Genomic DNA, 13,913 nt, shown 5'->3' on the forward strand with positions numbered 1-13,913 from the left:
TTCATACTGGTTTTCACTTTTATTAAATAATTCCTTTTCTCCTTGTTGCTCTCAGAGCTCTCTTGCCGAAACCTTGGATAGCACTGGCAGTCTAGACCCCCAGAGATCGGACATGATTTACACCATAGAAGATGTCCCGCCCTGGTACCTGTGCATTTTTCTGGGGTTACAGGTAAGATGGTTCCTTTAGGATGTAACCACCCAGCAGACGTTTGATTTGTCCGAATTCTTTAAAAATTCAGTTTTGATTTTTATTTATTGACGACTTTATTACAAATTATTCTTTTAAGAATGATAACTGGGACTTGCTAGCATTCATTTCATAGTAGTGAAAGGAAGAAAAGAACAGGAGGAAGAGGTTGACCTGGGAATAGAGGAAGGAAAATGTTAAAGGAACAAGCAAGATGAGTGATGCGGCAGGAAGGAGGAAGGACCATGGAGATACAGAAAGAGGAGAGGGAGGGAAGAGAAGTTTTGATCTTCATTCCTATTTCTGCAGTCCAGTCATGGTCAGTTCTTCCATGACACGTGGGTGACACCAAGAAGTGCCATGTTGGCCAGGATGTATGTGGGAGGTTTCAGCCTTATCTGTAAGAGAAGGGAGACATTGCTGTGGTAGAAGCTTCGTCTGCTGTGGATTGCAGTGGGAGCAGAGTGAGTAAGCCAGCAGACAAGGGAGCACCAGGTGGGAGGTGACACAGGCTGACACAGAGCCCATGCATCTTGAGTATTTTCCTCCTCTCTCTCAGTACTTTTTGCCACTTAAGGATTGGAGTGGGGCCTTTGGAGAAGGGCATAAGTTGGGGGCCCCTTTCCCCCGGCCTGTATCTGGTTGGTGGTTTTAGCCTGGACTCTCTTCTGAGGTTTGACTTGACTTCCCTTTCTTCCTTTCTCAAGTTGGAATGGGCTGTTCAACCTGAGGCATTTCAGATGCTGAGAAAATTGGTCCTATTGCCCAGACAGGTGTAGTCACTTGGGGTGGGGCTGTACCTGGAGACCTTTGACGCTTCGGTCCAGTTTCCAATACTCTTCGCACCCCTGCCTGCACCTTGCACACAGGCCTCAAAGCACTTGGTCACCTGGACTGGAAGTTGTCTAATGAAGGAGGACTCAAATAGCCAAAGGAGTGAAGTGGTCTTTAGCTTGGGCTGAGTACCCTGAATCAGGTTCAGGAAACTCACCTTTAGAAATGTTTATATTATAGATGTCTGATAAAGAAGTATTCCCTGGTCAAATGGGATCGGGAAATCTTGCATAAGTCCTGCTTTTCTTGATGATATGGAGTCTTCTTAAGCTTGTGAGCAGTTCCCCACATGGAACACCTAATAGTGTTGTATGGTTGAGCATCGGGCTGTAAGTAACCCATTTTGGCAAACATGAGCAGAGATGGGGAACTTGGGAAGGAAGGTAGGAAGTTTGCTGAACAGACAGAAGGAGTGTGACCAGTGAGTGCCAGGGATGTCCCACCAGGGCTGAAAAAGTTGGGGACCAGGCCCCAAAGGAGGAGTCGGGGATGGGTGCTTTCTGGAGGGTTCCCACAGCTACCATACACCCATAATCCTTCTCTGATGGTAAACAATGCCAGACCCTTAAAAAGATGGAAAACACCTTGAGCAATGAAGCATGTGTAACTTTAATCCACAGATCTGAGAGAATAAAAAAAAAAAGGCCGGTTGATTATCTCAAAAATATAGAATTCCACATAAAATATTGACAAATCCTGGAAGAAAAAACTAGTGAGACTAACTAGGGTTTGTTTCAAGAATGGTTCCATGAAATAAAATTCATGTCAACAGATTAAAGGAAAAAGATCTCAGATTTTAGCAATTGATGCTACAAAAGCATCTGAACAAAGCAGATATTCCCAGCCAGAGTTATGTAAATAAAACCTCACCTGTGCAGGCCTGAACTCAGGTGAGCTGAAAGACGGGAAAACATACCAGAAAGGAGAAACACTAAAGAAGAAAGAGGATTTGGCACAGGGTATGCTTGTGTGCCCCAAGCACCAGAGATCCTTCTGATGGACCATTTAAGAAAAATAATGGTGGGGCGCGGGGTTGGGGTGGGGGCAGTTCAGTTAGAATTAGAGACAAAGAAGGGTTTCCTGTCTTCCTGACCACCTCCTTCATCCACAGCACTACCTGACGTGCTTCAGTGGCACCATCGCCGTGCCCTTTTTGCTGGCTGACGCCATGTGTGTGGGGTATGACCAGTGGGCCACTAGCCAGCTCATCGGGACCATTTTCTTCTGTGTGGGAATTACAACCTTACTGCAGACAACGTTTGGATGCAGGTGAGATTGGGATGCTGAATTGGGATACTGAAGCCCCCTGAGGCATGGAGCCAGGCCACTCACCCAGGGCTGCTCGGAAGGACTGGCTGGAGCTCGCAGGGGGTGTCCTAGTGGCCACTGCCCCCCACCCCCCAACCCTGTGTTGGTTTCCTTGGTGGAGGGATCAGCCTCCCACTCAGGTGTGTAAGCTGGAGACTCAGACTCACTCTCATCTCCTTCCAGATTCCCAGTGGGCAAGTCTCATTCTCTCCAGGATCCCCTTCCTGTCCCCCTTCCTTTAGCTCAGATCTGGAGGTGCTTCACTCATGCCCCATGGTTCTCTCCTCTCTGCTCTGTGGGGACACCATCTCCCCCAGGCAGTCTTGCTAACATTGTGTCTTTCTCTGTGCTGCTGGGCAGCAACCCCACTCTCTGTTCCAAAATCTGACTGTCTGACTGCCCCACCCTGTAGGCTTCTCCCTTGCTGTGTCCCACCATCCCCTGGGTGGGGCCCACCTCTGAGCCCCACACTCACCCTGGGCAGAGTTCCTCCCCGAGCCTGCTGTTGGAACCTGCTGTACTTGTGCTCCCTCAGCAACTGGTAAACCCTGCCTGTCCTCCCACCTTGTCCCTCCTGCTCTGTGAAGCATCCCTGTCTCCCCAAGGCTGCTGTCATGGCCTCCCCTGAATCCCCGCACATACATCTTATGTATAGTCTCCTAGTGTGGCTCTTATGCCACTTTGTCCTTTTTTGTTGTCATGTCTTTTCCCACTGGATTGTGCTCCCCTCATTAGTGCCAGGGCTCTGGCTTGTCCACCTAGATCCGTCCAGGTCTGCCTCCTCCTGCAGGCTTCTCGTTCCTCTCCTTTCTCCTCTTCACCCTCGTCACAGTACAGCCTCCTTCTTTGTCCCCAGCTCTGCTCATGGTGTGGAGACTGCTGAGGCGGGACTGTCCCCAGGAGAGGGGGCAGCAGAGGACACTTGAGAAAGTTCTGTCCCTTGCCCCGTTAGAGACAGCCTGAGGAGGCTTCTGCCTTTCCTGCTGGGGGAACAAGAGGGAGAAGTCACAGAAGGCAGCTTGGGAATCATGGACTGTACTCTGAGGAGTAAGAGTCCTCAGAGACCTCAGGAGGGCTGCCCTTACTTGGGCCAGGAGAAATTCCAGAAGGGCTGTGAGTAGTGCTGAGGCATTCTGGTTGGCAGTGCCGGCACCAGCCTGGGAGGGGATGGGGTAGCTCCCTGGCAGGTCTGCTGATGGATGGAAGGCTGGGGGGCTGCCCAGCAGTTGGAGGGCAGGAGTTCTGCCCCTCCAGGACTGCCTATAGCCGTTACTCTGAGCACATCCCTTACCTCAGAGGGTGAATCTCCATAGAGGATCTGTGAGGGGAGGAGCAGGTGTCATTGACCTGCTGCGGGGAGGGAATGCATTCTGGGCATTCCACAGAGGACTTGAGTTACTGTCTCAGAGCCAGGTAGGGAAATCTGGCTGGGAGCATCTTTCAGTCTTTTGATAAAGCATTTGAGGCTCTACATTTCAAGCCTAGAGTGTATTAAAAAGCTTTTGTTGACTGACTCTGGAGCCTTACCTGGTACACAGTCCACTGGTTCTCTGGTTGGGGAGTTGTTCTTTTTCTAAACTGTTGATGCACTGGGGGGCTTGTAGCATAAACCATCTATAAATTGGGCAGTGCTCACAGTTGAGAATTGCTGGTCTGTCTGAAGAGCAGAGGGAATGCATATGTCTGTTTTGTGGTAAAATATGGACTGTTGGCTGCTCTGCCCTGGTCTCATGCCAAGGAGGCTAATCCTGACTGACAGTTGAGCCTGGCAGCCACAGGCAACTGTGCTGTTGACATAGAAGGGAAGGTTGGGGTCTTTGGGTAAGGACCCTCATTTATGGGAGGGCACTCATTCAGGACCCTCTTGCCCATTCTCAGGGCATGAGAGACCTAAACAGAGCAGCTTGGATCTGTGCACTTCAACCCCATGGCCATGCCCCCCCACCGCCGCCCCCAGCAGTTGAGCAGAGAAAGAACAGGAGAGGGATTTGAAATACCTGCTGGAATGGCTCAGAGACCCAGCATGCAGAGCTGCAGTGTGTATGCACGTGCAGACGTTTGTGAGTGCAACGTGAGTGCGTGTGTTACCCAAGGGGCTTGGTGAGTATAGCTTTCTTTGCTCTCTTTCGAGGGGCGTATCAGGGAAGCCCCACCTGTGTCCTTGTGTGAGAAGCAGCGGGTCCCATTCCCACTGTGGTATGGCCATTTGCTTAGCTATAAATTGGGAAGTGGGTGTCACGTCTGCCAACCACATTAGCGAATACGTGCTGCTGGGGCAGGATGATGTGTTGAATGAAGGGCTTCCGTGTGGTTTTGTCTTGGGATGTGGATTTTCTATGGCTGTGTGCGGTGGCGTCCATACTTTTAACCTGGGAAAAGAGGGGGAGAAAACTCCTGACCTGCTCTCACAGATTCGTAGCGAACAGTCCATGTGTAAGGCACTGGGTGACGGTGCCAGTTGTGGAGGTGTTGAAGTGAGCATGTGCTGTGGAGCAAAAAGGGCAGCCACCTGCACCCTTTATAGTGATGTCCTGGGGATTTGAAGGGAGAGTCCAAGGAAGGTGATAGCATGTGAGGTCTTGAAGACTCAGAATAGGCTCCTTCCTGGCCCAGGAGGGTTGAAAGAACATTTTCTGTCCTGGGAAGGGCAAGGGCAAAGGCAGGAAGTCAGCCTGCTGAGTCCTCTCCCTCCACCGGAGGCCGGGCTGTGGGCCAGTCTCTGATGCTTGGGCCTTGGGACGGGGCAGGGGAACTTGCTAGGGCTTTGTTGGCAAGACACTACTGGGGCTGTGCCTTGAGAGACATTACCTGGATGCAGTGTAGAGGGGGTGATGGGCCAGATTCAGGGGACAAGGGATATCTAAGAGAAAGGCAGTGGGGATCCGTGCAAGGATTCGGGAGGGGAAATAGGAATGAGGATGTTAGAGGTGATAGTCCCTGTGTGGGATGGTAGCTAGCCAGAAGGTGGTGGGGAGAGACGGATGGATGGAGGCAGAGTGAGAGAGAGAGTGTGTGTGTGTGTGTGTGTGTGTGTGTGTGTGTGTGTGTGTGTGTGTTTGGGGGATTGAGTGATGAGTTCAACTGTAGCCTGCATTCTAGAAGTCCCTTCCTGCTTTTGATCCTAAGATGGAAAGAAAAACATGAGTGTACCTTGAGTGTTTTGATTAAAGGATATGATTGAATGAATTTGAGCAGCTGCCTTTGGGGCTGGGGAGTGTGGCAGAGCAGCCCACATGTCACCCCCCTTGGGTTCCTGGCCCTTCTTGCACTGAGCTAACTCTTGCTCTCCTTCTCTGTGCCAACAGCACTTTTTTCTTGCCTGGGATCCTTGCTTCCAGTGTTGTGGATTCCAACTCTGCAAAGCCTCAAGCTCTTATTGATAAATTCTTTTCAGTATTTGTCCACCATATATCTGAGGGACTGCTGAGCACGGGTGAACCAAGATGGTGAAGTGGATGAGGGGCACTCCCCTCCCTGCCTGGCTAGTCACCACCTCTGGGGTTGGTTTGCTGCACCTGGTTATTCACATGTTCCATCTACCCACCCTTCACCCTTTCCAGTAGAGCTCTGAATTCCCTAACCCCTGCTCTTCCCCTCCTTCCACTGGGCCCCATTGGGCAGGGCTCCCCTCTCCAGTGGAACCACCTACTGTGCCCCTGGCTCGTTTCCTGTAGGTTGAGTGAGAGAAGAGCAGAAATCCCAAGAGTGGCCAGATACCCCACTGCCTCCCCTGCACACCCCCTCCTCCAGTATTTCCAGCAGAGCAAGGCTGGCGGTCAGATCTCAGAGTGAGGACCCATCCATGATACTCCGAACACCTGGCTCCTCTCCTACTCGGGATGGGGAAGTGGGTGTGTGTCCCAGGGTCTGTTCCAGAGGCTCACCAAGTCGATGCTGCCAGAGCTGCCTGCTTTGCCCGTGCTGGCTCAGATAGAGTCGTGATGTGTGTGTTAGGTATTGGGTATGGTTAATTTGGCAGTGTAGTAATGTTGCTTTAATTATGAATAAACAGTAAAAATGAAATATTACAGTTTTAAGGAAAACTAATTTAGGATTGCAACAATAAAGGTAATGATGTGTTTTTAAAAAATTAAGTTGGATATTTTAATGGAAACTATAATCCCATAGGTGGTCAGAACCTACAGTACCCAGTGTAAAGCATTAGCTGAAGGCATGTGGTCAATAATGGTTTCTTTTCCCTTCATACATGAGGGTTGCAGAGAGCCCAGGAAGTGAGAGGGACCTACTCAGCCCTCTGGCCTTGGGCAGATGACCTCCTAAGCTCTATTTCCATTTGTGAAAAATGAGAAGCTGGTCTTCTGAAGGTGTCCTGTCGATGACATTTTGCCATTATTGTGCATATAGATTATTACAAGCTTCTATTACGTGCTTACGTTTGAGAAGTTGAGTATGAGTAAGAGTCACATAGAAATTCCTCTAGTTCTGCTGGATGCTAACGTGGACCTCATCATAGGCTGTGAATTACCACCATAACAGACTTGTGTTTTTGCTTCCTGATCACAATAGAATCAAACAAATAGATCGAGCAGTTGGGGCAGAAGGGATGGCCAGGTTGGGACCGTGTAGGAGGGAGGCCTGATGGAGGGGAGAGAGGGGTTTATTCCCAGTGTCATAACTGTAAGGATGGTAGGTGGCCTGTGCATGTGTGTGTGTGTGTGTGCGCGTGCATGTCTGTGTGTGTATGTGTGTTTGCAGTTTAGTGCCCATTTCTTTAGGCTTACAGTAGCAAAAGGAAAAGAATTTTGTGTTCAGCTGTCATGATTTCAGATCATGTAGTGTCTGAGTTCTGTAATTTCTTTGCGTATTTTCCCCACCTCCTACTGAGTACCCAGTACTCCATTGCACTGGACGCGGTGGGTGCTTGGAACCTAAAGACCTGCTGTGGTCTCTACCTGTGAGGAGTGGGCCCTTTCCTTTGAGGAAGCTGGGAGGACCACAGGTCTACAGCAGAAGAGGGAGGGAAGTGTCAACCTCCCTGACCTGTGGGCTGTGCCCAGGTCATCCCTCCTCATTTCATATGGGTACCCTGCTGAAGAGTGGGGTGCTGTTCCTGGAAGCCTGTTTCATTCCATTAAAATAACCATAATTGGCGGGGAAACAATGGCAGTGAAGCCAATGTGTGCTTCCACAGACCTGGGCATGAGTTAGGAGCACCAGCTTTGGGGTGCTACATCGTGAAGTCTCCTTTGGGGGCGTTACCCCCGGTGGGCTGGTTGAGGCCACCCCATGTGTGCTGCAGACCCTCCTCCCTTCACTGCACACCTGCCCCTGCACGAAGTGGTGTCCTTTCCTCCAGGGACTATGTTTTGAAATAGTAGTTGTGGGTCTCAGCCCCTGACACTGTGTGACTGCTGTGGCTTTAGTGCTTCCCAGAGCCTCTGCCTGCTGGGGGCAAAAGTTCTGCAAAGGCTGCTGCTACCACCTCCTTCCTCCCCACTTGCCCTTTGACCTTGACCCCTTGCACTTTGCTTTCAGCAAGGTCTTTATTGCTGAGTTTTCTCAAGTGAGGTTTCAACAATTCTCATTTTGGTTAGTTTGTGATGTCAATCCCAGGAACTCCTCAGGCTTGTTCCGAGAATTAATGCAAAGCTTTGAAATCCTAAGAAATCAGGGCAAGTTTGTTCAGATTCCCCCATGTACCCCCACCCCCATTACAGTGTTAGCCAGCTGGCAGCAGTATTGCCTCCCCTGGCTTTGGGGAGGACTCAGCTGATGCATCACCTTGGCTGCTGTTGCCTCTTAAAACAGACTCCAAGTGTTGGTATATCTCTAAACTTCTCAGAGTCCTACCACCTCACTCCCAGGTGTCAGTGCAGAGCTGGGGGTGAAGGAGGACCCTTGAACCCTGCCCCTTATCTGCCACACCCACCCTTCTCCACTTCCCCGGAGGCATGGCAGGTGCCATGTCGGGGGTTCCTCAAGAGGTGCCTGGGGCAAAAGACTGGGAGACCTCACTCTGAGCTCTCCCACAAAAGAAAAGACTGCAGGTAGACCCTTCCCAGAGGAACCCCTCCTGTTCATCACAGGCCTGCTGCAGGCATACACAACTTTCCTTTGCTGAGAAATGGTAGGAATTGGGCTGAGGGAGTCCTAGTAGCTGGTGTGGCAACCCATTCTCTAACCTTGTCTGTCCTGAAGAGGGCACTCCCCTGTCTCTCACCTCCCTGAGTTCTTGGGGCCTGTATGTGGTAAGTGCTTGCTGAGTACAGGGGTGGCTGTAGGATACCTCCAGCTTTCAGGTCTGGGGCTTTGAACTCGTGAAACTTATAAGGGTAGAGGGAAGCAGTGGGGGTGATTGGGCTGTCTCCTGCATTCTGTTTCTGTATATGCATTTGGGGCATACATGCAGTTTTTTGAACCACTTGAGAGTAAAGTTGTAGATGGCATGTTGGCTCACCCATAATACTCTATTAGGACTGAGGGTCCCTTGTGTAACCATTTACCACACCTGAGAATATTGTCGTTCCACTGTATCATCTAACATGCAGGTTATCTAATATCCCGGGTTGTCCCTGAAATATCTTCCTTAGCTGTTCCTCCCACTTCGCTGAACCCGGATGCAACCAAGGTCATGTGGTATATTTGTTTATTATGTCTCTCTGATCTCTTAATAATGAGCTGTTCTCACCTCTTTCCTCCATAGTGTTGCCTTCCTAAGGTGCCCAGGCCATTGTCTTGTTGAGCATCCAGTGGCCTGAATTTGTCAGATTGTGTCCTCAGGATGGTATTTGATTTTTTTTTTTTTTTTCTCCACAATCTCTCTTCTCTGTTGTAAACTAGGGGATGGAACCAGAGATACATTTAGATTCAGGGTCAGTGGGTTTGCCAAAATTATCATAGGGATGATAGTCTTTTGTATTCTGTCCATGAAGCCACACACAGTACCAGGTGGCAGGTTTTTTTTCCCTAAATAAAAAAAAATTGCTGTCCATTTAACTCAAATTTTGGGTGCTATGTTACAGAACTGGAAGCCGGTAAGAACTTGGAGGTAATGACCTTGGAGGGAACTTTGCCTTGGTCCCCTAACCAGCCGTATCGGAGAGCTTTGGCCTCAGCTGGCATCATGCCTCTCCCAGTTTTCCAGCCTTGTGACTGCACAAGCTATCTGGTCTCTCCAAGCCCCCTTCCCTCATCTGTAAAATGGTGATTAATAATGATGAAATTGTTAGCATCGAATGAGATAATGCTTGGAACCTGTCCACACCTGCCTGTTGGCTTATTTTAGTGCACCTTCTGAAAGGGAAAGACGCAGGTGGGTGCAGGTGAGGCAGGAGTGCAGTGGGCAAGGGCTGGGCTGTCTGGCAGAGCAGCATGTCCTTGATGCATGTAGCAGGTGGTTGAGTGCACTGCTCACCACACTACCAGCATCCTCTGACCAAGGTGGGCCCCTGAATTTGTTTCAGGTGATCAGAAAATGGTTAGGTCTTTATCTAGCTTCTCCTGCGGCCTGAGCACCCACCACCACCTCTTAGCTGAGGCTGTTCAAGGTTAGCTCCATGAGCACCAGCTTTTCTAGGTGATTTCTCCTTCGGTTGACATGCTGTTTCTCTGTGAGTATTTCTGATGTTCCCAGGGAGTAGGAGACTGGCAGAGTCCTCTTAGTACATGTGGGGTTAATGAGTTCAGTTCTCCATAAAAGTGTTTTAGGCTAACAAACTCTTTACTGGAAATAGTTGATACTATCATGTTTGACAAAGAGGTTATCAAAATTGCATCCAACTAGCCCTCCTAAATTCCTGTACTCTGTCTGGACAAAGCCTCTGGCTGTGAGCTGTGGCTTGGGAGGGAAGCTGGTTGGCTGCTTCCCGCCAAGGATCTCCAGGACTCTAATTGGAAGTGCTGATAGTTCATCTAATTTTTGCATTTGCCTGTAAAACCAGAATAGCATGAACTTGAAGATAAAAGGTTACACTTGGCTTTAGTGAGGTGTTTTTTTTTTTTTTTTAATCAACTCAGAATGCATTAGAAATCCAAGTGCAAGAATCATGAAACTGTGTAAGTATTAGAATAATACAAGGGTAAATTCTTTTATAACCTAGAAGTAGGGAAAGCCTTTTTTAAAAAAATTTTTAAACATTTTATTTATTCATGAGAGACAGAGGCAGAGACATAGGCAGAGGGAGAAGCAGGCCTCCTGTGGGGAGCCTGATGCAGGACTCGATTCCAGGACCCCGAGATCATAACCAGAGCTGAAAGCAGACGTCCAACCACTGAGCCACCCAGGAGCCCCTGGAAAGACTTTTAAACTAGGACTCAAACCCCAGAAACTATAAAAGGATCATAAATCTGATGACTTTAAAACTTTAAAAATTTTAAACTTTATATTGTAAAAATATACCATAACGAAAAATGACAAACTAGGGATGCCTGGGTGGCTCAGTGGTTGAGCATCAGGGTGTGATCCTAGAGTTCTGGGATCGAGTCCCACATCGAGCTCCCTGCATGGAGCCTGCTTTCTTTCTGCCTGTGTCTTTGCCTCTCTATCTATCTCTCATGAATAAATAAATAAAATCTTAAAAAAATAATGACAAACTGGAGAAAGTATTTGTCAGGTATCACAGATAAAGTCCAACATTTGTAATATAGAAAGAACTCTTGAAGTATTTTAAAAAGATACCAAAAATTATATAGAATAAGTAGAAGACATGAACAGATCACGGGAGTTATATAATAGTCCCTCTTCATATGTAAGAACAAGTCAATTTATAATAACAGAATATAAACTAAAGCTGCCTTTGAGATACCATTTTTCATATTTGTCAGATTCACAAAAAGGTAAAAATTTTGATGAGCCAAGCCACTCTGATGGCGAGACTCTGTGAGAACAGGCATTTTTATACATTGCTGCCCAGAGTGAAAATAGTTCAACCCTTCTAAAGAATGTTACAATATCTTGAGTACATATGCATTTAACCATTTGATCCAGCAGTCCCACTTACAGAAATTTACTCTGAAGATACACTCCCACAAATGCAATATAATGCCCCAAAACTTACTAATTGCCATATAATCTCTACCAGCAAAATATTTAACAACTTAAATGCCCATCTGTAGGAGACTGGCTGCTGTATGTATATCACACATTATAGTCCCATGCAGCCTGAGGAAGAATGGGAAAGGCCTCTGAACTAGTATAGGATAGGTTCCAGGATATGTTGAAATAAATTGTTTAAAAAAAAAAAAATGGGGATCCCTGGGTGGCACAGGGGTTTGGCGCCTGCCTTTGGCCCAGGGCGCGATCCTGGAGACCCGGGATCGAATCCCACGTCAGGCTCCCGGTGCATGGAGCCTGCTTCTCCCTCTGCCTATGTCTCTGCCCCTCTCTCTCTCTGTATGACTATCATTTAAAAAAAAAAAAAATGCACACACGAAGGAATTAAGGATAAATGAGGAATTAAGGAAAATGATTAACTATAGTGAGTAGCTGGGAATGGGGCGATGGGTGGGATGGTAGTGAGACTTTCCTGGTACAGCTCTCTATCTGGTTTGATTTTTTTAAACTATACAAATATTCAACATATTCAAAACATAAAGTCTAAAAGGATGAAGAGCAAATCCTGAAGTTGAATTACAGAAACATGAGAGCCTAACTATATGTCAAATTGCTAACCATACAGAATTCAATCACAGACTTCAGAACACAGTGCTTTACATGCCCTGAATGGGATTTATTCTAAGGACAAAATAGAAATCTTAATAGGCTTAATTATCCTAGTCTCATTAGTAGTGATTTTGGTGTAATTCTGGGACTGTGCTGTATGATGTAATAGGATAAAACAAATGAATAGTATGTTGATGATGATGGAAATTGGGACAGTCAATGTAGCAAAAGGAGAGATACAAATACGGAAAGAGGTAATCCAGGGTATTAGACTGAGCTAGAGGTGTCGTTATCACCCCATGATTCACAAATGAATCCTAGCTCTGTTCACTAAAAGCCACCCCAGGAACAGTGAGACCACCTGGTGTTTGATCTTGGTTTCTGAATCCTGCTCTGCACTAAAATGAACCTGGCCTTCCTCCAGTAGTAGACTCCAAGGCCAGGACTGAGAAAAGTGCAGGTTGACCCTGGAGCATCTTGTGCAGAAAACAAAGACTTGCTGGAAGAATAACAAAGACCCACCTGTGGTGGGGGGGGGGAGAGTCACGTCATAAAGAAGGGGAACCTGCTTGAACAGGCTGCTTTGGGCAAGTTTGGGACAGTCTATTAAGAAGAATCATCATAGAAGTGGATTATAAAACTGAATGAAAAAGGAATTCCTGCATCTACAATGACGTTCAAAACAGTAAAAGAAGGAGATAAGGTTGAACAAAAAAAACTCCTTTATGAAAGGCTACTGGTTTAATGTGGATGGAATGACCAAATGGAAGAATTGTAGTTCTTAATCCTGCTATGTAAGAATGTTAGTAAGCTGGTGGGAGTGTAATATTCCCGCAGTGGGGCACCTGATGTCCCGGGCAAGCCTCCTGATGGGATGCTTGAAGAAGTGCGTGGCACCTGAACAGTCTCCTTGCCAGAAGTGTTTAAGCCTGGGTCTGAATGTGACACAAGACACCCAAATGCAATATAAAAACTCTGATTGGATTTGGGGGAGCAGAGGCAGGTATAAGCACTTTGATAAATACATGGATGCAGTTAAATGTGGCCTGAATAGTAGATAACATCGTTAAATTAGTGTCATCCTTGGATGTGACATGGGAGAGTGATGGCTGTAGGAGGGTGTGTTTAATCTTAGGAGATTCAAGCTAGTTTCCAGATAGTGCAGCTGATAGAACATATATAAGAGAAACAATAGGAAAATGTTACCAGTTAGAGTTTCCTTTGACAAACTGTGTTTTGCTTTTCCTTAAGGGACTTAGGGTACACATTCCTGCTGGCAGATTCAATTTTGAAACTATGGCTCCTTGAACCAAAACCTGTTCTGTTTCTTAGAGATTATTTTAAAATTGTGCTGCCATTTAGACTCAAGTAAATATTTATCTAACAATGAAAGATTTTGCATGAACTGGATTGCTTTCTGGTAGATGGAGGAAGCCAGGCACAGAATGCACTTTCTGTGTTGACTGTATTGCTTTACTCATTTTCATTAAATGATTCAGTTCCAGGGAGGTAACATTTCCTACCTTCCAGGTGCTACTTGTAGGGCCCATCCCCTCTTTTAAACTTATTATTAAACTTATTAAAGACATTTCTCCTGATGACACCAGGGAAGATTGTTAGCCCCTGAGACCTGGGGGATTTGTCTGGAAAATTCATGCACGTTTAACTGTCCTCTTTATCCAGTGCTTTTAATCTTTACCTACCCCTCCACCCCCGAAAAAAAGTCCTGTCCCTAATTTGCAGTTACAATCAATATGACAGACTTATTTCTAGTCTAATAAAATTCTTCTCAAAGAATAACATTTGTAAATAGTGCTTTAACTTCTTAATTAGCTGCTTGTGTGCATGTTGGTGCTGGGGACACAATGATGAGTAAAACGCCCCAGTTTCTACTGTCAGGGCAGTTCCAGCCCTGTGGGGAGATGGTCAGGCCCACAGTCAGGGAGAGTGTCCATCTGT

General features: G+C 47.1%; 1 protein-coding gene across 2 annotated transcripts in view; it reads left to right on the forward strand.

Moving 5' to 3' along the window:
• The window catches only part of SLC23A2 (solute carrier family 23 member 2), a 106,085-nt gene that overhangs the window by 55,088 nt on the left and 37,084 nt on the right, over positions 1 to 13,913 (forward strand). For both annotated transcript variants that reach the window (NM_001313813.1, NM_001109956.2), the window contains 2 exon segments: positions 56 to 172; positions 2,136 to 2,293. In NM_001313813.1, coding sequence (NP_001300742.1) covers positions 56 to 172; positions 2,136 to 2,293 — 275 coding nt within the window.

The sequence above is a fragment of the Canis lupus genome, chromosome 24 (assembly GCF_011100685.1).
Source record: "Canis lupus familiaris isolate Mischka breed German Shepherd chromosome 24, alternate assembly UU_Cfam_GSD_1.0, whole genome shotgun sequence".
Classification (NCBI taxonomy): Eukaryota; Metazoa; Chordata; class Mammalia; order Carnivora; family Canidae; genus Canis; species Canis lupus.